At 47.5% G+C, this 27,052-nt stretch overlaps 2 protein-coding genes and 1 long non-coding RNA gene across 11 annotated transcripts in view; 1 reads left to right on the top strand and 2 right to left on the bottom strand.

The window, feature by feature from the left end:
* The window catches only part of TMEM248 (transmembrane protein 248), a 43,770-nt gene extending 19,485 nt beyond the window's left edge, over positions 1-24,285 (top strand). For all 8 annotated transcript variants that reach the window (XM_085016946.1, XM_085016949.1, XM_085016948.1 and 5 more), the window contains 6 exons: positions 13,102-13,278; positions 16,348-16,633; positions 18,427-18,577; positions 19,609-19,792; positions 20,918-21,061; positions 21,558-24,285. In XM_085016946.1, coding sequence (XP_084873072.1) covers positions 13,111-13,278; positions 16,348-16,633; positions 18,427-18,577; positions 19,609-19,792; positions 20,918-21,061; positions 21,558-21,578 — 954 coding nt within the window. In that variant the 5' untranslated portion in view covers positions 13,102-13,110 and the 3' untranslated portion in view covers positions 21,579-24,285. The remainder of the gene's footprint in view (positions 1-13,101; positions 13,279-16,347; positions 16,634-18,426; positions 18,578-19,608; positions 19,793-20,917; positions 21,062-21,557) is intronic.
* LOC146404425 (uncharacterized) overlaps positions 1-27,052 on the bottom strand; it is a 182,852-nt gene that overhangs the window by 90,742 nt on the left and 65,058 nt on the right. The window lies entirely within an intron of this gene.
* Positions 16,322-27,052, bottom strand: part of LOC146404424 (uncharacterized) — a 79,174-nt gene continuing 68,443 nt past the window's right edge. The window contains exons 2-6 of one of the 2 annotated variants that reach the window (XM_085016975.1): positions 26,380-26,506; positions 26,038-26,221; positions 21,249-25,742; positions 18,628-18,749; positions 16,322-16,680 (exon numbers count right to left, since the gene is read on the bottom strand). In XM_085016975.1, coding sequence (XP_084873101.1) covers positions 16,586-16,680; positions 18,628-18,749; positions 21,249-21,346 — 315 coding nt within the window. In that variant the 5' untranslated portion in view covers positions 21,347-25,742; positions 26,038-26,221; positions 26,380-26,506 and the 3' untranslated portion in view covers positions 16,322-16,585. The remainder of the gene's footprint in view (positions 16,681-18,627; positions 18,750-21,248; positions 25,743-26,037; positions 26,222-26,379; positions 26,507-27,052) is intronic. The other variant, XM_085016977.1, reaches the window with a different exon arrangement.

The raw sequence follows: 27,052 nt of genomic DNA, 5'->3' as shown, positions 1-27,052 counted from the left end.
TTGCCACTAAAATTTTATGCTTTCTGTGGTCATTTCTCTTTTGATCATTTAAAACCTGTAGAGTTGTTGTGAAAGTCTCTTTTGCACTATGAATTATATTAGATTAAGAAACGAGAAGCCCTTGGGCAGGAGATTCCACTCGTCTTTGCTTTATACCCTGATGAGGGTACTGAGGTAGGAGATGCCTTGCTAGAGAGATAGGAATAAGGTCGCCATTGATCTTAATTATGCTTTTTATTGACTAAAGTACATTTTATCTGTTGCACGTGAAATTTTTTTTTTTTTTCCAACTTGGCATTGGACTTAAAACTTATCAACCCTGGTATTGTGATTGATGGCACAGCTTTTGGGGTCCGATGAATTAAGTCATAGTCTTAATTACTTACTGCCACTTATTTGTGGTATAACCTCCTACAAGTTACTCAACCTCTTTTGCCTCAGTTTCCTCTTTGGTAAAACGGAGATAGTAATATCTGCTTAGCAGTATTGCGAGGATTAAAAGATAGGACATTCGTAAAGCTCTCGGCATGGTGCCTGGCACAGGGCACACTTTCAGTGGTGGCTGTTGGAAACGGTGCTCTCTCTCTCTCTCCTTAGCCCCTAACGTGGGAGGCTTCTGCTTACGTCACTATTGAAATCTTCCTTGCAAAAATTGTCTGGATACTTTTCAGTGTTCATCTCATCGGATGGGGTTGATTCTTTATTTAAACCCACGGCATTTACTGGGAGGCAGAAGGGCACTTCGTGGTTAATGCCTGGGCTCTGGAGGCTGATGGATTTGAATCCAGGTCCACTCAATGACCTTGGGCAGGGTAGCTAACGTCCTTGTGCCTGAATTTCCTCGTCTGTCCAACACAGATGTTGTGAGCATTGTATAAAATATGTGCCGAACTCTTAGACTCCTGTGCCTCGCTCACAAAGAGCGGGTGGGCGTGTGAGATGTTGCCCTGCCCGGGGTGGGAGGCGTGCGGAAACGGCATCAGGGAAGTGACAGCTCGCAGGAGCCGTCGCGCTTGGCGTTCAGTTTGGCTGAAGAGGAGGCAGTGTTGGTGGAGCTGGAGTGAGAGCTGCTGTTGAGAGACGTTGAAGAGGTGGGGTCGACAGGGCTGGTGATGGTTGTAGAGAGAGCCCAGGATGGCTGGCAGGGGTCCTTGGCAGAGAGACCTGGGTCTTCCTCTACAGGGAGGGGTTGATTTGGAGTCTTTGGATAGGTTTTGGCCTCGGTGGTTCCAGGTGCCAGTGGGTTATTTACACAGAGTTCCAGCAGGTAGATGTTTCCATCTGAAGTGGGGAGGCAGGTGGAGTGGACAGGAAGCCAGGAGGGAGGGTGTCCACCCTGAGCGGGCCCAGCCAGGGCTCAGAGGAGCCCCAGCTTTCGAAGAAGAGTGGGAAGGCAGGGTGGCCGGACACGGGAGAGGAAAGCCAGGAGAGTGCGGTCCTGGAAGCCCGAGGCGGGTGTGGCCCCCGGTGCCCGATGCCTCTGGGAGAGGCGGTGAGGACAGGACCCGCACTGTGGCTTTAGCTTTGAGACCTGGACCTTTCGCCTCAGACATCCTTGCCCTGCATTTGGCTCCCTGAGGGTCTTTTCCGTCTGTCCTCGCTGCTGCAGTGCTGAGGTAGCGGGGCGTTGAGGGTCGCGGGGTCTCTCTGATACCAGCCCGTGGCCTCCTCTCTGCGGAGGCCTGGGTACTTGGCCGTCTCATCCGTTAACCTCTTTAGTAGGCTCAGGGCTTACAGGCCCGTGAGGGTCTCGGTATTTGGGACGTGCTGCTTTAATCTTCACATTCAAAGCGGGCCTCCGTCCCACATCAGGGTGGGTTCCCTCCGTCCGAGGCCAGGGTGCTTCCTGCAGCAGGGTTGGAGCAAGCTGGCCTCCCTCGTCCTCCCCTCTCAGCGCCCCCGTGGCGTCTTCCACCGCGGCCCTGACTCCTGGTCGCTTCGGAACTTTGCAGAGGGCCCGACTTGAAAGGGGCGCTCTAAGGAATTTCTCCCTGAGCCTCAGGGTGGAAATGCAGTTTACTAAGCTGAGTGGTGGTTTTCTTCTTCAGGGGAAGTCAGCTCTTTGATCTGGGTCGCAGGTAGTGGTGTAGCCTGTCTTAACATAAGGTAGGAACTGTGTAGGAAATATCATCTGGGAGTGTGGAATCCCCACGCTGTCCAAAGAGGCTAGCTTTAAACTTGGACGAGTCGCCACGTGGCGTACTTCACAGTATGTGGGCTCCCGAGAGAGGGAGAGCGACACTGGAAGGACTCGTGTATCTGGTTAATGTACGTCTTTTTAAGTAAGATATTATCAAGTTGCAAAATTATGCATTTTGGCCTTCACTCGTGCTAAGGGAGGCCTTCCTCTTTTATTAGCTCCTGGGCTCACAGCTGTTGACCCCACCGGCTCCCCTCCCTTGCCCTTGAACTGATGGTGCTGACCTGCTGCCTCGGTTTCCCCCTCCCTGCCGTTTTCTCCTCACCAGCTGATTTCTCCCCTGCCAGAGGATGGCTTCAGAGCTCACCTGTGGTCTTGCCAGGTGGAGGAGTGTGACTGGGCAAGCGCAAGGTCCCCTGAGTATTTTTGAAACACAGAGGGGCCCCAAGACCCTTTCTTTTCTTACTCCCAATGCTTGGTCACGTCTCAGGAATATTTGGCTGATACCCCTTCCTTCTTGAAACTCTTCTCTATCCTGGGCACCCTCTGGGCTCATGGTCACTCCCTCCATCCATGCCTTCCCAACCTCTGCCCCGATGGAGGAGCCCCCGCTTGTCTGGAGAAGCTCTGCACCACCTCCTAGGAGCACACAGTCCTGGACTGTCTGGGGTCTAGTCTGAACGTTCTGTCTCATTTCATTTTTGGTTTCTCAGAGATCCCTTCAAGTCCAAATCACTGCAAGTTAAGCTTGCCTTTCTTTAGCACCAGGAGGTTTCCTGTCTAGTTATATATTTTTAGGTGCGTTTAAGAAGTCATTCTTAAGTTCTCTTTTTCTCTTTTATTTATTGTCTTTTTTAATGAAGAGAATGCATACAGTTAAGCGTTAATAAGGTTTTGGGAGTTCCCCTTGTGGCCCAGTCGTAATGAACCTGAATGTAGTATCCATGAGGACTGGAATTCGATCCCTGGCCCCGCTCAGTGGGGTGAGCGTCCAGCATTGCCATGAGCTGTGATGAAGGTCTTAGATGCGCCTTGGATCTGGCTTTGCTGTGGCTGTGGTGTTGGCCGGCAGCTTCAGCTCGGATTCAACCCCTAGCCTGAGACCTCCGTGTGCTGCCCAAGTGCGGCCCTAAAAAGCAAAACCAAAAAAAAAAAAAAAAGAGTCAGTGACGTTTTATTTTGGCCACCAGCCCAGCAGGATCAATGGAAGATTATTTATAAATTTTATTGTTAGAAATTATGACAAAGGAAATACATATTCATGATGGAAATGTTAAAAAAGAAAAAGAAGAAAGACATAGGTAATCTCACGAGCTAGCGATAACCACCTCTATTTACATTTGCGGGTATCCTAGGCCTTTTTTTTCCCATGTGAGTGCTTTCATGGGTATACATGCTCTTTTACCTGCCAACTCTGAAGTAGCCTCGTTTTGTGTATTTTAGAGCCTGTGTTTTTAGCAGCTACATAGTTTTCCTACTGAGAATACATTACTTGCTATTGTTGGGTATCTCGTTTTCCAGTTTTAACTGTTTTCACCACTTGAGAGAACCCTCTTAGCAGCTAAAGTCTTTGTTTCTGGCGGTGGATGTTTCCTCAGGTGAGGTCCTTCGAATCACAGAGGTAAGAGTGTGCTTAGGCTCTAATGCTGTTGGTGTGTGTGGGCAGGTTGGTCTCTCTAGAAAGTTTGTATCAGCCATGCCTCCCCTTTTTAGGATCTCCCAGCTGATGGGTTGCTTGTGGTAACTCTAGGATAATCTTAGTATTGCCTTTTGCCCACTTAGATTGCAACTTGATGTTTAGTGGTGTCTCTTAACTAGTCTCAGAGCTCTAAGTCCTGAGTGTATGAACTCTGTGTGCTCTCACACACTTGTGAAATTGCCTTTTGGCCGTGTTCTGTGTACCTTCAATCCCTAGACCTTCCATAGAGGCAGCTTCACTGCCCTGGTGAAGTCTTATCTTTATTCTGATGAAAGCTGAATTGGAGTTGGGATGAATGAATATAGGGGAGGGAAGTCGAATAGTGTGCTTTTTCTCTTTTCATTTTCCTCTCCCCATAGAGCTTAATGTATTTTTAAATTAAAGGTGACATTTACTGTTGAGAAGATTTCAGAAATTTTCTTGTAATTTGCACGGGAAATAAATTTGTTTAGCCCTTGTTAATTTCATATTTGAAAACACTTGTGAACGGTGGAAGGGAATTTTAAGTTTATGAATTATTTGGATGCTTAATACCTTTATTCAAAAACCAAAAATACTTTCACTTTTTAAGTGAATGCAATTGGCCTCTTCTGGAACTTTCTCTAATTAAATTGGCTTTCGGGAGTTCCCGTCGTGGCACAGTGGTTAACGAATCCGACTAGGAGCTGCGAGGTTGCGGGTTCGACCCCTGCCCTTGCTCAGTGGGTTAACGATCCGGCGTTGCCGTGAGCTGTGGTGTAGGTCGCAGACGCGGGCTCGGATCCCGCGTTGCTGTGGCTCTGGCGTAGGCCAGTGGCTACAGCTCTGATTCGACCCCTAGCCTGGGAACCTCCATATGCTGTGGGAGCGGCCCAAGAAAAGGCAAAAAGACAAAAAAAAAAAAAAAAAAAAAAAAAAAAAAAAAAAAAATTGGCTTTCGTTGACATTGCTTGTTAATTGGTGGGTATTTATGTTGAGATGTGTTGACAGTGACATGGTTTAAATTACTGTTAGTTTTCCCTAGAAGTGAACTCAATTCAGATTTTTCTGTTTTTCTAAATGTTTCACAATTGTGGTTCTAAGTGGTGACTAGTTTCCAATTTATTGCATATACAGTTCAGATTTTGTTGTCTTTGTTAATAGAGCTCTACCGTTGATGTTTTTCTGAATCCTATTAATCTTTTTAATATTGTTTCTCAATTGACATATAGTTGATTTACAATATTTTATTAGTTTGGGGTGTACAACGTAGTGACTCAATACTTTTATAGATTATACTCCATTTAAAGTTTTCATAATTGGCTGTATTTTCTGTGCTGTACATTACATCTTTGTGGCTTATTTACACATAATAGTTTGTATCTCTTAACTCGCAAGCCCCATCTTGGCCCTCCCCCACTGGGTAACCACTAGTTTGTTCTCTATATCTGTGAGTCTTGTTGCTGTTTTGTTATATTCATTCGTGAGTTGTTTTTTTTTTTTCCCTCCCCTTTTTTGGCTCCACCTGTGACACATGGAAGTTCCTGGGTTAGGGATCGAATCTGAGCCCCATCTGCGCAATGCCAGATCCTTGACCCACTGCACCAGGCCTAGGAATCAAACCGGCAGTGCCACAGAGACAAGCCAGGTCATTAACCGTCTGTGCTACAGTGGGAACTCCTGCTTTTTAGATTCCACATTTAAGTGATAATATACAGTATTTGTGTCTGTCTTATTTCACTAAACATAATGCCCTCCAAGTCCATCCATGTTGCTGCAAAAGGCAAAATTCATTCTCTTTTTTATGGCTAAGTAATATTCCATTGTAGGTATGTACCACATGTGTATTCATTCATCTGTTGGTGGACACTTAGTTGCCCCTGTCCTGACTGTTGTAAATAATGCTGCTGTGAACATTGAAGTGCATGTATCTTTTTGAATTAATGTTTTTATTTTCTTCAGATATGTACCCATTTCTGGATCATATGGTAGCTCTAATTTTTATTTTCTTGAGGAACCTCCATAGTGTTTCCCACAGTGATTGCACCATTTACACCTCCAGCAACAGTGTGCTAGAATTCCCTTTCCCCACATCCTTGCCCATGTTTGTTATTTGAATCCTATTAATGAGAGTTCCCGTTGCTCAACATCCTTGCCAGTAATTGGTATTGTCAGTGTCCTGGGTTTTGGCCATTCTAATAAGTGTGTTGTGGTAGCTCATTGTTGTTTTTTAATTTGCATTTCCTGATGACAGTAATGTGCAAGCATCTTTTCTTATGCTTTTTTTGCCATCTAAAAAGCTCTTTGGCTAATTTTTGCATTGTTTGTCTTCTGATTGTTGAGTTTTAATGGTTCTTTGTCTGTTTTGGATAACAATCCTTTATCAGATGTCTCTTGCGAATATTTTCTCCCAGTCCGTGCTTGTCCTCTCATTCTCGTAACAGTGTCTTTGTAGAGCAGAAACTCTTAATTTTAATGAAGTCTAGCTTATCAATTGCTTCTTTCATGGATGGTGCCTTCGGTGTCCCATCTGAAAAGTCATCATCACACTCAAGGTCATCTAGGTTTTCTTCAGTGTGATCTTCTAGGAGTTTTAAAGTTTCGCTTTTGTCACAGTCAGGTCTGTGATCCATTTTGAGTTTGCTTTTGTTAAGAGTGTAAAGGTCTGTGTCTCGTTTCATTTTTTCATGGGAATGTCCAGTTGTCCCAGCACCATGTATTGAAAGCCTTGTCTCTGCTTCCTTGTCTTGACTTTGCTCCTTTGTCAAAGATCAAACATATTTATGTTGCTCTGTTTCTGGGCTCTCTATTCTGTCTCATTGATCTCTTTGTCTATTCATTTGCCAATAGCACATTGTCCTGATTACTGTAGCTTTATAGTAAGTCCTGAAGTCAAAGAGTTCTCTTTGTTCTTCTCCTTTAATATTGACCATTTTGGTCCTTTTACCTCTTCGTATAAACTTTAGAATAAGTTTGTTTATATCTACAAAATAACTTGCTGGGATTTTGATTGGGATTGTGTTGAGTCTGTAGGTCAAGTTGGGAGGAACAGACATCTTTTTATCTATGAACAGGAAATATCTCCGTTTATTCAGTTTTTTGATTTTGTTCATGAGAGTTTTGTAGTTTTCCTCATATAGATCTTGTACATATTTGTTAGATTTATACTTAAGTCTTTATTTTCCTTTGGGGGGGTGCTAATATAAATGATACTGTGTTTTCAATTTCAAACTCAACTTTTTCCTTGCTGGTATATAGGAAAGCAGTTGGCTTTTGTATATGAGCCTTGTATCCTGCAGTCTTGCTGTAATCCTGTAGCTTTGCTAGATTATTTTTTAGCTTATGTTTTAAGTCTGGATTCATTTGATTCATTCATTTAATGAACTTGCATTTTAAAGTCACTTATTTTGTGTCTGGATATTAATAATACAGAGACAGTAAGGCACATCAGCCTTCGAGGCTGACGGCTTGGTTGGGAAGATAGACATGTACACAGGCAACAATTTCATTCTGTGTGAGAAATTTGCAGAGAATAGTGGGGACATAAAAGTAAAAAGGAAAGGTGGTCACTTCTCCCTGAGGGGTTGATGTGGGCAGGAAAAGTTTCAGAGAGTGGGTAACCCTTGAGCCCACTTTTGAAAGGGCAGAGTTGAAATAGTGAGATAGGGTTCCTGGTAGGAGGACCAGTGGACACAAAGGCCTGAAACTGTAATCTTGTCTAATATGTTCTGGGAATTGCAAGCTGTTGTCAAACCACTGAGAAGTAGACAAGACGTAGTTTTTAGTTTGGATTGCCGCAAGAAGGAGCTTGGACTTGAACCCTTGGACCCTTGGACTCTGAGATAACTAAGCGGTAACATGATTAGCTTTGCATTTGGAAAAGTCACTCTGACAGCTCGTGGAGGGTGGAGTATTTGATAACAGGAAGATGCAATTGAGACTCTTAGCATATAGCTGCAAAAGAAGATGATGGCATGAAGTTAGCGTGGGAGCAGAGGAGTGTGGAAGGGAAGGGTCAGAAGTACTAGTGTTAAGGAAGCACACTTAGGAGGTGTGGGGAGTAAGGCAGAAGTGTCTAGGATGTTTCCAGAGTTCTTGCTGAGATGGGGAATGCAGGAGGCCCCGTCAGATTGGGCAGGAAAGCTGATTAGCTCTGTGTTGTACTTATAGAATATAGAAGGGTTTCCAGTGAGCACATGGTATACAGGTCTTAGGGCTTTAGAGATATGTAGAGGGCTGATGATCAGTCTCTCATCTTAACAAGAAGATGGGGGAGTTCTCTGGTGGCTCAGCGAGTTAAGGATCCAATGTTTTCCCTTCTGTGGTTGCTGCTGAGCCCTGGCCTGGGAACCTCCTCACACCGCAGGAGTGGCCAAAACAAAAACAAAAACCAACCCAAGAGGATGGGGCAGAGTGGGTAAGTCAGAGATACATTTTGGAAACAAAATCTGTAAGATTTGCTGGTGGATTTGATGGATGACAGTGGCAAGGGAAAGTAATGCAGCTAAATCTGTAAAACCAAATACTGTTCTTTGAAAACACAAATACAATACAGCCAGCTCTGGTGAGATTGATTAAAAGGAGAGAGGAGAGGACAAACACACAAAAACATCTGTAAGGAAAAGAACATGACTACAAGTAAAAATTAAACAAATCACAAGATAATACTGTGCCCCAAATCTTAAAAACCAATAGAAAATAGGCAGTTTCCTAAATAACATCTTATCAAGATTGACTCAGTAGAAGTAGAAAACATAGACTTGTTAAAAAAATAAGTAGTTAAGACAACCCGCCAAAATACCAAACCAAACAAAAATTTGAGGAGTCCAGATGGTTTTTTGGTGAAGGCCTATCAGGCTTCTTAGAAATAGAAGCAAATATCTCATACACGTTGTTCTAAAAAACAACGATGAGTGAGCATCGTCAATTACTCTTAACTAGAATGACTTAGTCATACCAGTCAAGGAGAGAATAACAGCCTATAATTTTTTAATCTCACTTATAAATAGATGTGGAAATCAGAATAAAATTTAGCAAATAGAAGTCAGCAATCGTTTTTAAAAATCATGGTTATATTATTTATCCAAGGAATGCGAATGAGTCAGCATGAAAAAATCAGCGAACGTAAAAATCATTAACATAGTTCATGTTAACAGGATGAAAGGAGAAACATGAGTTGTTCAGAGGTTGCAGATAAAGCAACTTCTGAACACTTATGTGTAATGAAATCTTCTTTGCAAACTTGGAATAGAGGGTACTTTTTTTTTTCTTTATGGCCACTCCTGCGGCAAATGGAAGTTCCTGGGCCAGGGATTGAATAGGAGCTGCAGCTGTGACCTGCGCCACAGCTTATGGCAACACTGGATTCTTAACCCACTGAGCGAGGTCAGGGATTGAGTCTGCACCCTCACAGAGACGACGTTGGGTCCTTAACTGGCTGAGCCACAACGGGAACTCCTGGAGGGTACTTTCTCGACTCAGGAGGGATTTCTTTCAGAAACCTTTAACAGATACTGTATTTAATCAAAAGCATTTCCTTTAGAGCCAGGAGTGAGGCAGGGATTCCTGTAGTTGCCACATCTATTCATCATTTCACTGAAGGTTCTAGTCAAAGTAGTAAGAAAAAGAAAAACAAAAAATGGCCACAAGCTGCGGTGTAGGTCAAAGATATGGCTTGGATCTGGCGTTGGTGGCTGTGGCTGTGGTGTAGGCCGGCAGCTGCAGCTCTCATTTGACCTCTAGCCTGGGAACCTCCATATGCTGCAGGAGTGGCCCTAAAAAGAAAAAAAAAAAATGAAATGAGGGTTGGAATGAAACACTGTTATTGCTTGCAATATGACTGTCAAGAGAAGCACAAAGAGGCTAAGTAGAATTTAAAAGATTGTAGCAAAGTATCTGGAATCAGGGTCAGTATACAAAAGTTTATTGCTGTTATATAAACTAATAACAATGGAAAATGTTATTTGTAGAAGATGCTATCAATGGTAACAGCATAAATTAGTATGTCTTTGAATCAAACCAATAAGATGTGGAAAAGAAAATTTTAAAAAACTATTTAAAAAGAGAGTTCCAGAGTTCTCATAGTGGCACAGCAGAAACAAATCCAACTAGGAGCCATTAGGTTGCAGATCCCTGGTCTCTGCTCAGCCGATTAAGGGTTGTGAGTTGCTGTGGCTGTGATATAGGCCGGCAGCTATAGCTCTGATTAGACCCATAGCTTGGGAACCTCCATATGCTGCGAGTGCAGCCCTAAAAAGCCAAAAAAAAAAAAAAAAAAAAAAAAAGAGTTTGCTAGTAACCTAGCAGTTAAGGGTTTGGTGTTGTCACTGCTATCTATGGTTCAGGTTCCATCCCCGGCCTGGGAACGTGTGCATACCATGGGCATGGCCAAAAAAAATGATCGAAAAAGTGGTCCCAAATAAGTGGGTGCTGCTAAAGGATATGGGATTTCTGTAGGAGATGATGAAAATGTTTTAAAGTTGGTTATAGTGGAGTTACTGCTGTGGCACAGTGGCTTAAGAATCTGACTGCAGTGGCATAGGTCCTGCAGAAGGTGCGGGTTCCATCCCTGGCCCAGTACAGTGGGTCAGAGGATCTGGTGTTTCCACAGTTGCAGCTTGGATTCAGTCCACGGCCTGGGAACTTCCATATGCTTTGGGTGCCACCTTTCAAATAAATAAATGATAGAATTGGTTATAGTGATGGTTGCCCAGTTCTCTGAATTGAATTGTATACATTGAATGAACCTAGGTATGTGAAATATACCTTAATAAAGCTGTTCAAAAAAAAAAACAAAACACATATGGCAAGAGAGACCATAAACCATAATAAAGAAAACCCAAAGACTTGGAGTAGTTATATATAACATAAAAAAATTTGGAAAAGGTTCCGTGTCGAGAATACCAAAAAGAACTTTTAAGCATTAGTAAGATATAGACAAACACCCTACTGGTAAATAGACAAAGATTCAGGCAGTTCACCTAGGAAGAAACTAAATGGCTGATAAAGAAGTACAAAGGTACTCTGTTTCAGGGAGATGTAATTCAAAATAATGGCAAGGAGTTCCTGTCATGGCTCAGTGGTTAACGAATCCAACTAGGAACCATGAGGTTGTGGGTTCGATCCCTCGCCTTGCTCAGTGGGTTAAGGATCCAGCGTTGCCATGAGCTGTGGTGCCGCGAACGTTGCTGCAGCTTTGGGGCTCTGGCGTAGGCCAGCGGCTACAGCTCCGATTCAAGCCCCAGCCTGGGAACCTCCATATGCCGCAGGAGTGGCCCAATAAATGGCAAAAAAAAAAAGACAAAAAACAAATAATAAAAATAAAATAAATAAAATAAGATAATGGCAAGATACAATTTCACATCAATCTTTTTGGTCTGAATCAGTAAGATTGCCTTAGCATATCGTGTTGGCACGAATTTTGGGGAACAGAGTGAGCTTGAGCCCTTTCCTTGCTGGCGGATGTGTCAACTAGTACACGTTATAGGGAATCTGACAGTACAAAGTCAAGTTGCAGATGGGCCTACCCTGTGACCTCCTAGTGTTAGAACCACGCTTGCACCTGCTGTGGTGCCCTTTGTGAGCGAAACAGTGGAGAGAACCCAGCTGGGCTCCACAGCCCGCAATAACTGTGATGCAGTCGCATCCTGTACAGCAGGTAAACCCAGTAGACTGGGTCCACAGAGAGAAATCCCAGAAACAGAACTTCAGGTCAGAGACTCTTGAGAAAACAGACAAGCCCCCAGCTGGACTTATTGCATATGGTTGCTCTTTGTTCTCGGGGGCTGTTGAGGCGTCTTTTTCGCTCCAAAAGTTAAAAGCTTTTGGAGGTTTTTTTAAAATTGCTCTTTTAGTGTTGTAGTCTGAGCATATATATACATATAAGAGCTTATTATGTGCCAGCTCCTGTTCGAGGGGCCAGGAGCTGGGGTTCTAGCAGTGAACAAGACAGGCAGAAATCTCTGCCCTCATGGCGCTCACAAGTGAAGGATGAGAGACTCTAAACAAGTAGCAATTGAACTGTACCCTTGGCTGGCACTGAACAGAGTGAAGGGAGTAGCAGGTCCTGGGAGGCCAGGGGCTGAGGGTGGGCAGGGAAGGCCTGTCTGAGGAGCCGACTCCTGAGCAGAGACCTGCATTTTAAGAAGCACAGGCAAATGTGTGGAAATTTGGGGGGAAAGCATTCCAGGCAGAAGTGAAAACCTTCAGATAGGACATGTTCACAAATTCCAAGAACAGCAAGATACTTGGGAAGAAGTTTAGCAAAAAAAGTGCAAACGTACACTTTGATAACTACGAAATACTTGTTGAAATAAAGAGAACATAAGTGAATGGAAAGGCATCCCAGGCGCACGGACTGGAAGAAAGTCCTGCTAAGGTGGCAGCGCTCCCCAGACCGATCTACGGATTCCGGGTGATCTTTATCAGAGCCCCAGCTGCCTTCCTTGCAGAAACTGACAACTTAGGAAAAAGAGCAAGGCCAGAGCGCAGTGAGCAGGGAGGGCACGCCGGTGATGCAGTCAGGGAGGTCGGCGGGACGACTGGACCCTGACACCTTGTGGGCCTTTGCAGGAATCTCATCCCAGGTCGGGTGGGAAGCCTGAGGAGGGCTGCCAGAGGGGAGCGAGGCAATCCAGTACGGACTGCCGCCTCTCTGCCAGGTGCCAGGAGGGTCAGGATTGTGGCGGTGAACAGGACGGAATATTGGATAAACAGGATTCAGCTCCAGTGGTAGAAAACAAGAGCAGCCTCAGTTTATTTTTGTACATGTTGGCATGTATTTGGGTCGTATTACTGACCTTTCTACTGACCTTGAAAGAATGCCTGTCTTTCAAGATCTTACTGCTTGGAAATAATGGGAACTAATGAGTTAAGTGTTTTTCCTTCTAGTCTTTTAAATTTTTTTTTTTTTTTTTTTGCTTTTTAGGGCTGCACCCGTGACCTATGGAAATTCCCGGGCTAGGGGTCGAATTGGAGCCACCGCTGCCAGCCTACACCACAGCCACAGCCCTGCTAAATCCAAGCCTCGTCTGTGACCTACAGTCGAGCTCACAGCAACGCCAGATCCTTAACCCACTGAGCAAGGCCAGGGATCAAACCCAAGTTCTCATAGATACTAGTTGTGTTTGTTACTGCTGAGCCACAAAGGGAGCTCCCCTTCTAGTCTTTGAAATGGATTTATGATGAAACAGTTCGCAAGTTCTGTAATGAGTGACCTGCTCACCCCGCAACATCGTTGAAGAGAAGTGAGAATCATAGGCTTTCTTCTGGCAAGTCAGTGAGTCTTCTGGTTAATTCCTTGCAGGTGCAGCTGATGAGAATAATGTTCAGCATCAACCCCCTGGAGAACCTGAAGCTGTACATCAGCAGCCGGCCCCCCTTGGTGGTCTTTATGATCAGCGTAAGCGCCATGGCCATAGCGTTCCTGACCTTGGGCTATTTCTTCAAAATCAAGGAGATCAAGTCACCGGAAATGGCAGAGGTACGGTGTGTTCTAAGTTCTCCTCTCTGACCGGCTGGACTTTGTAAAGTGGGAAAACCTTTGGCTCCCCACACACCTTTCTTTGGTTGTGACCTTCAATCCCGGTGAGAGAGAGTACTATTTACTCCAGGATTTCTGTCTTGCATCTTGCTGTGACTCACTTTGTTAGGAGATAGCCTAGCCAGAGAGTTAACTGATTTAAGTAATGCTACCAGTTTCAGTTAGACGGTTTCAGCAATGAAACATGTATTTTGGAAAGTATAATTGTAAAAGGTTTGTGTCAAGAACCATAACTGCTTTGCCATTCGTATTAAATTAGCTAATTGTAATTTTTAAGAACAACAAACATTTGTTATTTTAAAACCACATAGCATCATGGAGTTTTATCAGCTGTACTGATAGCTTTTTCACTGGATAAGGAAGGATTACTAAAAAAATTAGTAAGCAGGTACTTATTTTGTTTTCTAAATCAAGGAAAACTTCAGTTATCTACAAACCTGCTGTCTAGATTTTATTTTTTTGGTCAGTTTAAATGAATTATTCAAGCTTTGCTCTTCAGTCCTTAGTCTAGGCATACATAGTTTGGACAGTCATAATACAGATTTTAAAAGATGTGTTTTTGCATATCAGAAAATAGTTAATAATCTTGTTTAATAGAAGTGAATGACAGTATATCTGTTAATTTATTTTACGTGTAGAAATTATGCTGAATCAAGATACGGTGAATTTACTGGTGGATAAGTTTCTTTTAGGACAAATTAGTTCCCATCTTAGTAGATTCCGTGAGTGCCTTTTCATAAACCTTTTTTTCCTTGGGTGTGTTTGTTGGTGGGGGTGGGAATGGGGGTGTGGATAGAGATGGCGTTGTAGTCACACGGTGTGTGTGCCTTGTGATGGAGAGTTCTCTGGGTGTGATGGTGGCTTCTCTTGTGTTCTGTGGCCTTCCAGGTCAGAGCTGACTTTGGCAAGGGGAACCACCTTCCCGCACGAACACGCTAAGACAAAGTAACAAGCTTTAGCTTTTTCTCCCATAAAACCCTTCCAAAGAGTGTATCAGGAGACCTGCTGGCTGCCTTAACTTGCCCTCTTTTCTGACCCTGCCTGACTCTTTAAAGGTTGTGCAAACGGGCTATGTCTGCCTTTGGGCTACAGTGAATATTCTCATCACAACGGAAGGTCACAGGCTCCTGGTACTCCTTTCCTTGGACACTCAGCCAAGGCCACTGGCTAAGATGTCGCCTGGATAATCATCCCTTAATGATCAAAATGCGGCTCGACATTGGCCTCGGCCACTTGTTCAGAATGGTCTCAGACTCTGCAGAAAAGCTAGGGCTGCACAAGGCTGCAGAACTTAGAGTATGATTTAGTGATTTTTATTTTCAAATGAGGATCCTTGGTGTATGGGTAAAGTTTGGGTCTGTGAATCAGAAAACTTAATGCTGAGCCTGCCTTCAACTCAAATGGAATTGGGGAGTTGCTAATTTGCTCCGGGCCTCAGTTTCCTCATGTGTGGACTCGAAAGGATGAGTCTAGAACGTTCATTTTCAGCCCTAATATTCTTGGACAGTCTGCCGAGATGGTAGGTGTTAAGGAAAATGTGATTTGAAGCATCTGGTTGTCCTCTTACTAAATGCCAAATAGGGGTAAACTGAGGCTATAAAGTTAGACTTGACTGCCTAAGGATTACTCAGATGGCATTAAGAGTTTTTGGAAGTACAACTTGGTTTGTCTTCACATTTGGCACCTTTTTTTGTAGATCATGTTGCTTGGGAGAAAGAAGTTGTATGTAACATCCTAGGTTGATTTGTTGGGGGCTGTTTTAGCCTCAGTTCACCTTTGGGTGTCTGCTAAAATTCAGACCGACCCTGGTGGGGAGTTCCTGCAGGTTAAGGATCCAGTGTTGCTGCAGCTGTGGCTTGGGTTTGATCCCTGGCCTGGGTACTTCCATATACTGCAGGTTCAGCCAAAACCAAACCAAAACAACACAAAACCACCCCAGACCCTCGTGGGTACTTTTTTTTTGTCTTTTTGCCATTTCTTGGGCTGCTCCCGCGGCATATGGAGGTTCCCAGGCTAGGGGTCGAATCAGAGCTGTAGCCACCAGCCTACACCAGAGCCACAGCAACGCGGGATCCGAGCCGTGTCTGCAACCTACACCACAGCTCACGGCAACGCCGGATCGTTAACCCACTGAGCAAGGGCAGGGACCGAACCCGCAACCTCATGGTTCCTAGTCGGATTCGTTAACCACTGCGCCACGATGGGAACTCCCCTTGTGGGTACTTTAGTATGTTGGTATCAGTTTTAAAACTGCTTGTGTTTTAAATCACCATTGCAGAAATTAAGAGAAGCCTGAAGACATCTTTTTTCCTCCCTTTTGAAGTTGTTTCCATTCTAAAGTGGCACCCAAAGTCCATGGCGAGGGGGAAAGAGTACCATGAGTACTGGTATTTACTGAAGTCTTGCATGCTCAAGAGAGAAAGGGGGGTATAAAACGGACCTTTTGAGAAACTATTTTAAGGCAGCCTTCATTTTTAAGTAATTGTAACTGCTAAATGAGTTTGGGTTAGTGCTTTTCATGTTTTACTACTTTACATGTTTTCTTGAATGACTTGATTTAATCTGTTTGTTTAATATCTTATGCCAATGACAAGTTCATATTTTATTCTTTTTCGGCCACACCCAGGGCATATGGAAATTTCTGGGCCAGGGGTCAAATTTGAGCCACAGCTGCAACTGGGGCAACTCTGGATCCTTAACCCACTTCCCCCAGCCAGGGATTTGAACCCATGCTGCCATAGAGGCAGCGCTGGATCCTTCATCTGCTATGCTGCAGCAGGAACTCCAAGAGTTCATATCTTAGATTACAAGTGTGAGGGCAGTTTGGAAAAACCACACTGTTATGGCAGCACAGGAGGCCCAAGGCTGTGTTGTCGTTGTTTTAAAGGACTGACCCTGAGGTGCAGTTTCCTGTTGGGTGACTCCACACCTGGGTCGTGACGAGATCCTGGCGCTGGAAGCATTTTCAGACAACTGACACCCATTTCTCTTTCTTTCGTTTTACTGAAGGATTGGAATACTTTTCTGCTGCGGTTTAATGATTTGGACTTGTGCGTATCAGAGAATGAAACATTAAAGCATCTCACAAATGACACCACAACCCCGGAAAGCACAATGACCAGCGGCCAGGCCAGAACGTCCACCCAGTCCCCGCAGTCCCTGGAGGACTCAGGCCCAGTGAACATCTCAGTGGCAATCACCCTAACCCTGGACCCACTCAAACCCTTCGGCGGGTACTCTCGCAATGTCACCCATCTGTACTCGACCATCCTAGGGCATCAGATTGGACTTTCAGGTATGTGAGTCTTAGACGGTTCCCTTGCAGGCTTTCTTGGGCCACACCTAGGCAAGACAGAGAGCATTCACCACGTATGGTTTTACGCATTAGACTGTTTTCTTTCTGGCTTTTTAGGGCCGCACCTGCGGGATATGGAGGTTCCCCAACCCACTGAGTGAGGTCAGGGGTCGAAACCACATCCTCATGGATACTGGTCAGATTCGTTTCCACTGTGCCACTCCGAGACTGTTTTTTTTTGTTTTTTTTTTGGGGGGATGTGTCTTCCCTTTTGTTGTGTTTGAACTAAATGAAGTCCAAAAGGTACCATTTCTATTACATTGTCACTTATTAAAGTGCTTGATACACAGTAGGCTCTCAAAAGCCTATAGAAATGAGGAGGCCCATTTTTTGGTTTCCCCCCAGCCCTTGGCACTTGTCACATATGGAAGTTCCCAGGCCAGGGATCTAACCTGAGCTGCAGCAACTGCAGCCATGCCAGATCCTTTAACCCACTGCGCTGGACCAGGGATCAAATCCTAGCCTCCGCAGTGACCCAAGCTGCTGCTGTCAGATTCTTAACCCACTGGGCCACAGTGGGAACTCCAGCCTATTTCTGGTCTTGATACTTAAAAACAAATTTTTTTTATTCTGCTTTATCATATTGGAATTTTCAATACATACAACAAAGACTGCTATTAGGCTTAACATTTTTTGAATGCCAACTGGGTTATGGGTTAAGTGCTAAGAAATGGAAAAAGTCTAAGATCTCTTCTTTTTGGGATTTGGGGATTAAGGCAGAGACAAGCATAACATGAGTTAATGTTTATCAAGCACTCAGAATGGTTCCTGGCACAAAGGAAATAGTATAAAAATGCTTGTTAAATAATATTAAAAATAAGCACCTATAAAACACTGAGCCACTGCCCTTTGACTAGCACTGAGTCCGTGACAGACTGGAAGGGACTGGGGAGAAGGTGGGGAAAGTGGTGGAAGCTGGACTAATCAGGAAAGGCTTCATGCCAGGGGCCTGGCCTTGGAAGAGTCATCTTGGGTTTTTTGCTTCCCAAGAGCCCTTTAAAGTCCCTGCAGGAACTTGGGAGTGCCTGGCAGCCTCCCATTGGTTGTTCTAGCTGAGAGCTGGTCCTGTGTTAGGAAGGTAAGGGCAATGGCTGGGTTTGCCACATCGGGAGTGGACCTTTTTCCTCTCCTGTGGCCTTAGGATACCTTGGGATTCATTTACGCTTCATCTCTCACCGGCCCCCTGACCTTTCTTAAGGCTGCTTGTCTGTAAAAGGGGAACAGTAACCTCTTGGGTCATGCGTGGGGGAGAGAGGGGTGCACTTGCAGTAAAACACACAAGAGCAGCTTGAAATGGACGAGTGCTGTGCACATGCTCTAACAAATAGTCATGACTTAGGAGTTCCCTGCTGGCCTCCTGGCGCCTAGTGCTTAAGGGTTTGGCGTTGTCATTGCTGGGTCGTGAGTTCCATCCCTGGCCTAGAAACCTTCGCGTGCTGTGGGTGTGGCCAAAAGGAACCAGAAAACAGTGGTGGTCTCTTACCCAGCCCCCAGCCTCCTACCTCAGGCACACCCTCCTTTTGCCACCGTGGGGCTCAGCCAGGGGAGCCGGCCTCCGAGTCTGGCTGGAAAGTGCTCTTATTCCTGAAACCCCACAAAGGCAGGCGTCCCACTTCAGCGGGCTCATGGGTGATTCCACGGGGGGTTTTGGTTTCAGGATTCATTCAAACCAAGGGAGAATACATACATGAATTCTTACTTCCTTTACCAACAGTCGGATGTCTCTTTCACAGGCAGGGAGGCCCACGAGGAGATAAACATTACCTTCACCCTGCCCACAGCCTGGAGCTCGGACGACTGTGCCCTTCACGCTCACTGTGAGCAGGTGGTGTTCACGGCCTGCATGACCCTCACCGCCAACCCCGGCGTGTTCCCGGTCACCGTGTAAGTGCTTTCCTGCGCCCAGCGGGCGTGCGCGAGGGGCTCCCACTTACCGGGAGCCCGGCTGGGATGCTTCAGCACATTCCCAGGCCAGCTAGCCTTGTGTGACGCTGCGGAAGTGTCCTCACTGGGGCCTGCGTGTAGGATTGGTTCACTGGGTACACAGAAGGGGGAGCTGGGGGCAAGGAGCAGAGGGTTAGTGTTCCGACAGGGCCTGGTTGGGGGGGGCGGGTTTCAGGCTGCCTTTCCTGTTGGTGGAAGCAGCCGCAGCAAAGAGGCACAGGAGGCTCCGGAAGGACAAAGGATTCTGTTCCTCTCCAGTACCCAGGAAGGGTTCTTTTTAATTTGAGGGTATAAGTTGGACCTTATTTTCCAGGTAACAGTGACTTTCCGTGAAGGAACTTGACTTCATGCTCTTTGAGCCTCTGTCCCCATTTACCTGCCGCTTGGCCCTGAAGGCTTTTCTTGCCTCTCCTTTCTCTGTGAGGGAGGCAGGGATCTATAAATACATGAAAAACACAAGGTGTAGCCTATTTAAAAGAGTTCTATGGTGAATCCTTTTTAAATAATTATCCTGGGATTTATCTCTGTTAGACATTTGGAGGTTTGTAGGACAAGATCAGGCAAGTTAAACATTATTTGCTGTTGGTTATAGTATCTGATGGAGGAGTTGGTCTGTAAAACTTCCGTTTGTGACCTGAGTGTAGAAAATTTGAGCAAATGGGCTTAAAAGGAGCAGGTCCATCTCTGACCACATCATATGCGGGAGGTTGAGTTCTGAAGGCAGCAGTCAAACACCCTGAGTGTTTGGGAACCTCCATGTGCCGCAGGTGCAGCCCTAAAAAGACAAAAGACAAAAAAAGAAAAATCACTGATCTAAAAACGTAATGGTGTTTATCTCAGAGAACCAGGTATGTGTCTGACTTCGCCCGTCCACACACGTGGCTCTGCTCAGTGCTGCGCCAGTGCCTGTGGGGGAGGCCCAGGCTGTGTCCCAGCTGCTGAGCATGCGTCTCGCCCCTCTGCCCCTGCAGACAGCCGCCGCACTGCGTTCCCGACACGTACAGCAACGCCACGCTCTGGTACAAGATCTTCACAACTGCCAGAGATGCCAACACAAAATACGCTCAAGACTACAACCCTTTCTGGTGTTACAAGGGGGCCATCGGAAAAGTCTATCATGCTTTAAATCCCAAGCTTACGGTTATTGTTCCAGATGTAAGTGAGAAAAATCCTGGGTGTGTGTGTGTCCAGGAATGGTCAGAGCAGGCCCTGTTCACCTCCTGGGGGTTAGCTTAGGCCCAGGTGCCCACCTGGGTCGAGAGACAGGGGGGCAGTGGTGGAGACTTGGAAAAACACGCCACCCCTCTGGGTGAGAAAACTCTGCTTCTGTTGTTCCTTTCCTGCTTTGTTCAGTGGGAGTGATTCACTGAGCACTGCCGTGTGTCCGACCCACAGAGGGGACAGCAGAGGCTGGTTCAGTGTTACTGAAGAGTGTTTGGTTAGTGTCAGTCTGAGATAAATAGTTTGGAATTCAGCAAAGGCAGAAGTAAGTGGGAGATGACTCTGGCTACAGAATGATGCCTGGGTAGGATTTTACCCAATGCAGAGGGGGCGGCAGAAGGCGCTCTATTCTGGCCTAGTGGGTTGGCGGCTCAGACTTGAGCCCTCTTTGAATAGACCGCACTGAACTTTTGCAAATGCTCTAGTCTTGTCGGTAGGTGCTAGGTGGATTTCTTTGCGTTTTGCCTGGTCCTTCTCCTCTGTCTCATTTTATCAGGTTGTAGAAGTTAGTGGCCGGGGCCTGTGGGAGCGAAACGTTTGGACCTTCTCAGACCAGGCAGTCAGGGCAAGCGGTGTGTCAGGAGAGCTGGCCTGCTCGCCTGCTGTGTGCACGAGGGATGGAACCGGGGGCCTGGAGCTGTGAGAAGGGACCAGAGTGGAGGCCTGGCTGGGCCTGGTGACCGGGTCCCCAGGGAGATCAAAGAGGTGGTGTCAAGGCTGACCTCCGGTTTCCAGCCAGGGGCCAGTCCTCGTGGGGAAAAGGCCGCGGGGAGGAGGGGAGAGGCGTAGCCAGGAGTTGGGAAGGCAGGCTCGGGCTGTCTGAGCACGAGGGCGGGACTCAGAGACGCTTCGGGGAAGGTGTGGGTGGTGTCGGGGACACCACGTCCTCTCTTACTGAGATCACGCTTTAACAGTTCAGAGGACCGAGCACCGCCTGTGCCCGTACGAGGCCTGACGTTGAGGCCAGCCTGGAGGGTGGGGACCCTGGTTCCGGGGACCCGGCCTTAAAGCCTCCCCGTGACTCAGGGCGGCTGTTGGCGGTCCCTTCTCTCCATCTAGGATGACCGTTCATTAATAAACCTGCACCTCATGCACACCAGTTACTTCCTCTTCGTGATGGTGATAACGATGTTTTGCTACGCGGTTATCAAAGGCAGACCCAGCAAGCTGCGTCAGAGCAATCCCGAATTCTGTCCTGAGAAGGTGAGCGGAGGGTGGGGTCCCGCCTGGCGTGTCGCAGGAGGTCTCCGTGTACAGAAGGGCCCCGTCGGTTCTTGGGCCCCGGCTCTGGGCAATGCCTTTCCTCCAGAGAAAGGAAAGGCGATCCTGACCTTCTCAGAGGTCGTCGCCCCTCAGCCCCAGTTACGGTGTCGCAGTTTCAAACACATACCCTGGTCTTGGCCGGAACCAGGTCCGGGCTGGGGGACACGTCCTCAGATCCCTGCTGGACAGCAGCCGACCCTGGAGGTGCCTCCCCTCCGCTTCCATCTGCTTGAGAAAGCGCCTCCCTGATGCTCTTCGGGTTTCCAGACCCTGCTTTCAGCCCGCCGGTGTCACAAGGCTGGCTGGGGCTGGCGGGAGACGTGGCGCTGTCTGTCCCTCGCCTGCTGGGAGAGCTTCCCGGCCTGGGGGTGCGTGCCGGGTGGCTCCTGGGGCTGCGCGGCTGCGTGACGGCCTCGCCCCTCTTGCTGTCTTCTAGGTGGCTTTGGCTGACGCCTAATCTCACAACTGCCGTTTTCGGAGAGAGACAGAGCGAACCATCTTCATTGCCTGCTGAACCCAGCCTGGGCCTGGACACTCTGTGAATACATTATCTTGCAATGTTGGGTCACTCCAGCCAAAGACATTTCAAGTGCCTGTAACTGATTTGTACATATTTATAAAAATCTATTCAGAAGTTGGTCCCGTGATGCACGTGCTTCGCACCGGGTGCAGCCAGAACTCTGCAGCCTCACCCGTGAATGTGGCGGGACGATTCCGCGTGGCGCTGGAGAAGTCCCAGCAGCTGCACGGTCTTCCCAAGGTCACAGGGGCGTTTCACTGCGGGTGGGGTTGAGGTTTGCTTTGGTTCTTGTTTCAGCCCGACATGTACAGAATGTTCAAGACAGTCTGCACCTCTGATATGATATTGCATTTCTAAAGCCACCAATCCATTTTGTGGATTTTATGTGTCTGTGGCTTAATAATCCTAGGAACACCACCAATACCTTTTTCTCCGTTTTGCTTGCAAGGAAACACACCTATCTTCCTCAGTTGTTGGGTTTTTTTTTTTCCCCCCCTTTGAAGAAAAAATAGTCACATTTTAATACTACTCTAGTTAGGACAGACTTGTGCTTTTCTCTTGAGTAAGAAGTTAAATACTTCAAAGTCACCTACATGGTAAAGACCCAAGTTTCATTTACCGCCTGGACAGTGAGGAGCGTGGTCCTGTTTCTTTTGGCACAGACTGTTCCGATGTCGTGGTCTTCTCTGTTGTCCCTTCCCTCCATCGTAAAAGTTAAAACCGCTTCCTCACTCAAAAGGGCTTAAAAAGGAAGTGCGAATGGCTCTGGGGTAGAAGGTGGCGCTTCTGTTTTCTGGAAGGCAGATGACGGGATGGAAAGAGGACGATGACGACTTGGTCTAACAGTCGTGAAAGGGTTTCCTGTTTTCTTCCAAGAGGGAATGGATTTTCTTCTCCGGGTGTTTTTGTCTGTTTAGGGGTTGGGTTTCTTTTTTTCCACATTTATTTTTATGCAGTTAACATATTCTCAGAAGGAAATGTTAACCAGTAGATGAGTAACCTTAGAAAAACAGTGTCCCTGAAATTTGAAGGAAAGTGATTCTGATTTGCCATTTATCAGGAAAACCAAAAGCATTTTGCTTTTCTATCGCATTTTGATGATTTAAGTTCTCTCTCCCTTTTTTCCTTCCAAGCCATCTTCTTTTTAGAACAATTATGCATCTTTTCCAGCCCTTTTTGTTACTTGCATTCTTACTGCTGGGTTTGTTTGTTTGTTTTCCCCCAAAGAGCTTTTGGCCTCAATAACTCATCATCATTAATGATTTCCATGTCGTGCCAAGCGGTGTTCTCATAGAAGGGCAGTTAACGTCTTGGGCATGACTGTCCGCATTGCTTTCCCTCGACTCCAGGTCTGTAGTCTCTTCTGAGTTAGGAGCAGTCCTGCAGTCTGAACTGCATTGGTCCAGACCATCTGATCCCCGGCATTCTTGAATGAACGACAACGGGGGGCTTTTAGTAAAGGTTATTAAGATAATCATCGTTGTAATTTGATATGTTAATATTCTTTTTAGTACATTTCAAGCACAATGATCCTACTTGTCCATCCAGTTTTGTTTTTTATAAGTTGCTTACATGATGCATGGCTAACTGGTTAATTTTCTCTCTAGAGACTTTGAGATTCCTTTGAGACAAGATTGAGAAAGAGCCGTTTGGCGTGGCCTTTAGAAACATCAATATCATCACGACCAACAGACTTTTAGATTAAGCTGCTACTGAATTAATAAAATCCCCGTGAAGTAGAGTTACAGGACTAGATGTACAACTGGCCGAGTACTACAGAAGGAAGACAGGTGAAAAAAGTCAGTTGCACAGGTCTCTTCAAGCCAGCTTGTTGCTAAGGTTAAGGACCCTTGTTTTCGTCACTGAGGATGGCTGGAACCCAGGGCCAGGGAGGAGGGACTCTGTTAGGCGTGAGGAGGGGACGTGCCAAAATTGCCCAGACAGTGTGACTTGTCACGAGGCAGGACACACACTTTCAAATCCAGCATCTCCCTGGCAGGTGAGTCTCAAAGATCCCACAGAGACCCAGAGTCGGTCGAGGGTACAGAGGAAGGCTGGGGGGCCTGGGCGAAGAGCTCTGGTGCCCGAGGGGGCGTCCGCTGACCCTCAGCAAGTCCGGGGGACCTGATGCTACCTGGGCACTTAGAGGCCAGGCCTGGTCTTCCACTCTCTTGCTGGGGGACCTCAGGATGAGAAGAGTGTCCCAGACGGGGCCTGTCTGCCACTTGGAGGTGACCCCGCGCAGGCGCGCTGGCTTGTCCTCAGGCGTCTTGGACTGGAGTCCAATGGAAAGGTCAGCAACTTACTATTAAAATGGTTGTTTCGGATCATATTGATCTCTTTCCTTTCTCCTTTTGTCCTTTCACTGTATGACTTGAATCAGTTTTGATTCTATTTGTAAGTTTCTCGTCGCTAGGAGCCTGCCACTTCCGTTGCATTTTCTTTGGCAGTATGTAGGGATTCAGCGTCCTGGTTTTTCACCCTCCTGCAGGCACTGTGGGGTTTCGAGGGCCAGCGGATCCATTTCACGTCCCTTGCTGCATGATGGTCAGTAGCTGATCTGTTCCGGCATTCACTCCCGGATTGAGTTTCTGTGTTTGAAGTATGTGCATATGTGCTTTCCAGAATAAAACATCGGAGTTTATTTGCTGTGTCTCCACTTCCTCCTTTCTGACGGGTGTTTTCTGAGGGAAGAACCTAAGTGATAAGTCACTGGGAGGGTCTGCAAGCTGTTCTTTGCAGGTGTCACCTGTCATCAGGAGGAGGGCTGGGCGGTGTCCCCTCCCACGCTGGCCTCCAAGCACACGGCCTTCTCTCCACGTGTACAGACTCTCTTTTACTCTGTTGGACCAGCAGGTGCTCCCAGACCTGAGCCAGCTCCTGCCTGGAAGGAGTAAGACAGACCAGCAGGAGCATGTGAATAGGGATGGGAGTGTTGTTTCATCATCTTTTTTGGCCACACCGGTGACATGCAGCAGCTCCCTGCCTAGGGATCAAACCCGTGCCACAGCAGTGGCAATATCGGCTGCTTTTGCTTGTTTTTCGGCCGCATTCGCTGCATGCGGCAGTTCTTGGATCAGGCAACTTGCCATGCCACCAGGGAACTCCAGGATGGGGGTTCAGAGCTGCTGCCTCCTCAGCTGCACAAGCCCTTCATGTGCCCTCAGCCTGAGTCCCTGGAAGCCGGCTCTGACTGAACCCCGTTACCTAGCTCCCGCGTGGGCCAGGCCTCCTTTGCCAGAAAATGCATGCTCCGCAGTTATTTGGTAAAGGGCAGCATGTTGGCTCACCTGAAATCTTCCCTCTTCCAGCGGGCAGGGGCCCTGTGGGTCTCCCCTCCCTCCCCAGCAGGTGCCAGGCAGTCAGGGTCAGTCTCCAGGCTCCGCGGGACAGGACACCTCAACCGGCTTCCGTTTCCACTTCCTGCCCATCTCCCTCTCCCCGACTCCCCCGGGGCTTGAACACTGGGCTCAGCACACGTGGTGCCCCTGGTGCCTGGAGATGCGCGCGTGCTGCTTCCTCCCCGTTGCAGGCCAGGAGCCCTTGGAGCACAAGAGCTCCCGTCTTCCTCCGCCGCCGCTGTTGACGGCTGACACGGCCGGTCTCCAGGCCACGTTGGAGACGGCGCTCTCCAGGAGTGTCACTGTCCCCGCGGGCGCACTGGGCCTGCAGGTCCTCAGATGCGTAGACCCGCCTTGGGGGTTTCAGACGAGGCAGGGGCCGTGGAGTCCAGTCTGGCGCGTCGTGAGCAGCCTCTTCTCTGCCCATGCGTGGGGCCCACGCACCTCACACCTCTCAGGCTGTTGAGGGAGGGACTGGACGTTGCAGGAACCGACGGCACGTCAGTCGTGCTTTCTCCACGGCACCGGGCTGAGTCTGCTTTTGCTCTTGCTCACTGTCTCTACTCCAAACTTTGCTCATTCAATGACATTTTTCTGGGGTTCTTCTGAAGGGCCGTCGCCCATCTGGGAACCAGAGGGCCAGCAGCACATGGACAAAATGCTCGCCTTCTGGGTGCTTCCTTCTGGTGCTTCCTTCTGACAGCCCATAAACAAATGTGTTTCTAACCCAGCGGCAGATGGCGATGAGACGGAAGCGTACCTGGATAGAGGATGACGGCTGTGATACCTCAGCTGGGGTGGGAGTTCTGTGGGTTAAGGAGCCAGCCAGCGTGGTCACTGCTGTGGCGTGGGTTCGATCCCTGGACGGGGAACGTCCACACGCCTCGGGTGCTGGCAGGGACGGGGGTGGGGTGAAAGGCATCTTCCAAGAAGCACGCTCTGAAGGCACACAGGAGCCCCCGGCGTCCCATGCCCAGGGCGGGAGACTGTACTCCAGGGGCCCTGGCTTACTAAGAGGTGGAGAATAGGGGTCCCGCAGGGATTTGTCTTCCCACCTGAGGACAAGACTCCCAGGCTGCTGCCAGAGCGGCCCCGCAGGGGCAGCAGGACAGAAGCTCTGCAGGGAGATGCCGCACCCAGCGTCTGGTCCAGGAAGGTCATCTCCGGGCTGGGGCACATCGTGGCTGGTCCAGCTCTGATGGGCCACATGGCTTAAGCTCTCTGTGCCCGTCTCCCTGTCTGTAAGGGAAGGATAACAGGACCCACTTGAACGCAGTGAGGATTGAGCCGGTTAACACAATGCTCAGAAGCGTGTCTGGCACTCGGAACATGGCTACTGTAACCAGGTGGTAAGGGGAGGTGTCGGAGACTGAGGCTAGCAGGTCACGCCTGGTTACCTTTGGTAGATGAGAGCTGGCAAAGCAGAGATCGCCTCCAGGCTTTAGTCTTCCACCCGCTGCCTCTGCAGCAGTTCCTATTGTTTGCTGTGTTTGAGAACTGATGCCGGAAAGGATGTGTATGTAACTGAAAAAAAATTTTCTTCACGAAATAAAAATCACTCACCATATACAACACACATTGACATTTTAAGTTTCTTCTATTTAAGGGAAAAACCAGGCTTAATCACTAAATTGACTGCATGGCCAGCCAATGAAAGTAAGGTAGCCTGAAATTTCAAAAACACTATTCGTTTACTTTTTATTTTTAGCTTTTTAGGGCCGCACCAGCGACATATGGAAATTCCCAGGCTAGGGGTCTAATCGGAGCTACAGCCGCCGGCCTACACCACAGCCACAGCAACGCAGGGATTGGAGCCACGTCTGCGACCTACACCACAGCTCATGGCAACGCCAGATCCTTAACCCCCTGAGCGAGGCTAGAGATCGAACCCGCATCTTTGTGAATACTAGTTGGATTCATTTCCGCTGAGCCACGACGGGAACTCCTCAAAAACACTGTGCTAGTGCCAGCAAATAAGAGCGACCAGGTCGTGGGCAGAGAGTGGCGTGTGGGGAGGCAAGTGGACCTAGTGTTTTGGAGCTTGGGATGAGGATTAGAATCCGGCTTGTC

This window comes from Sus scrofa, chromosome 3, assembly GCF_054392235.1.
Source record: "Sus scrofa isolate SSC_HxYL_T2T_F1_AM1 chromosome 3, Sscrofa_HxYL_maternal_Yorkshire_Landrace_v2.0, whole genome shotgun sequence".
Taxonomy (NCBI): Eukaryota; Metazoa; Chordata; class Mammalia; order Artiodactyla; family Suidae; genus Sus; species Sus scrofa.
Note: the sequence above shows the minus strand (reverse complement) of the source record. Positions and strands in the feature narration are given on the sequence as shown.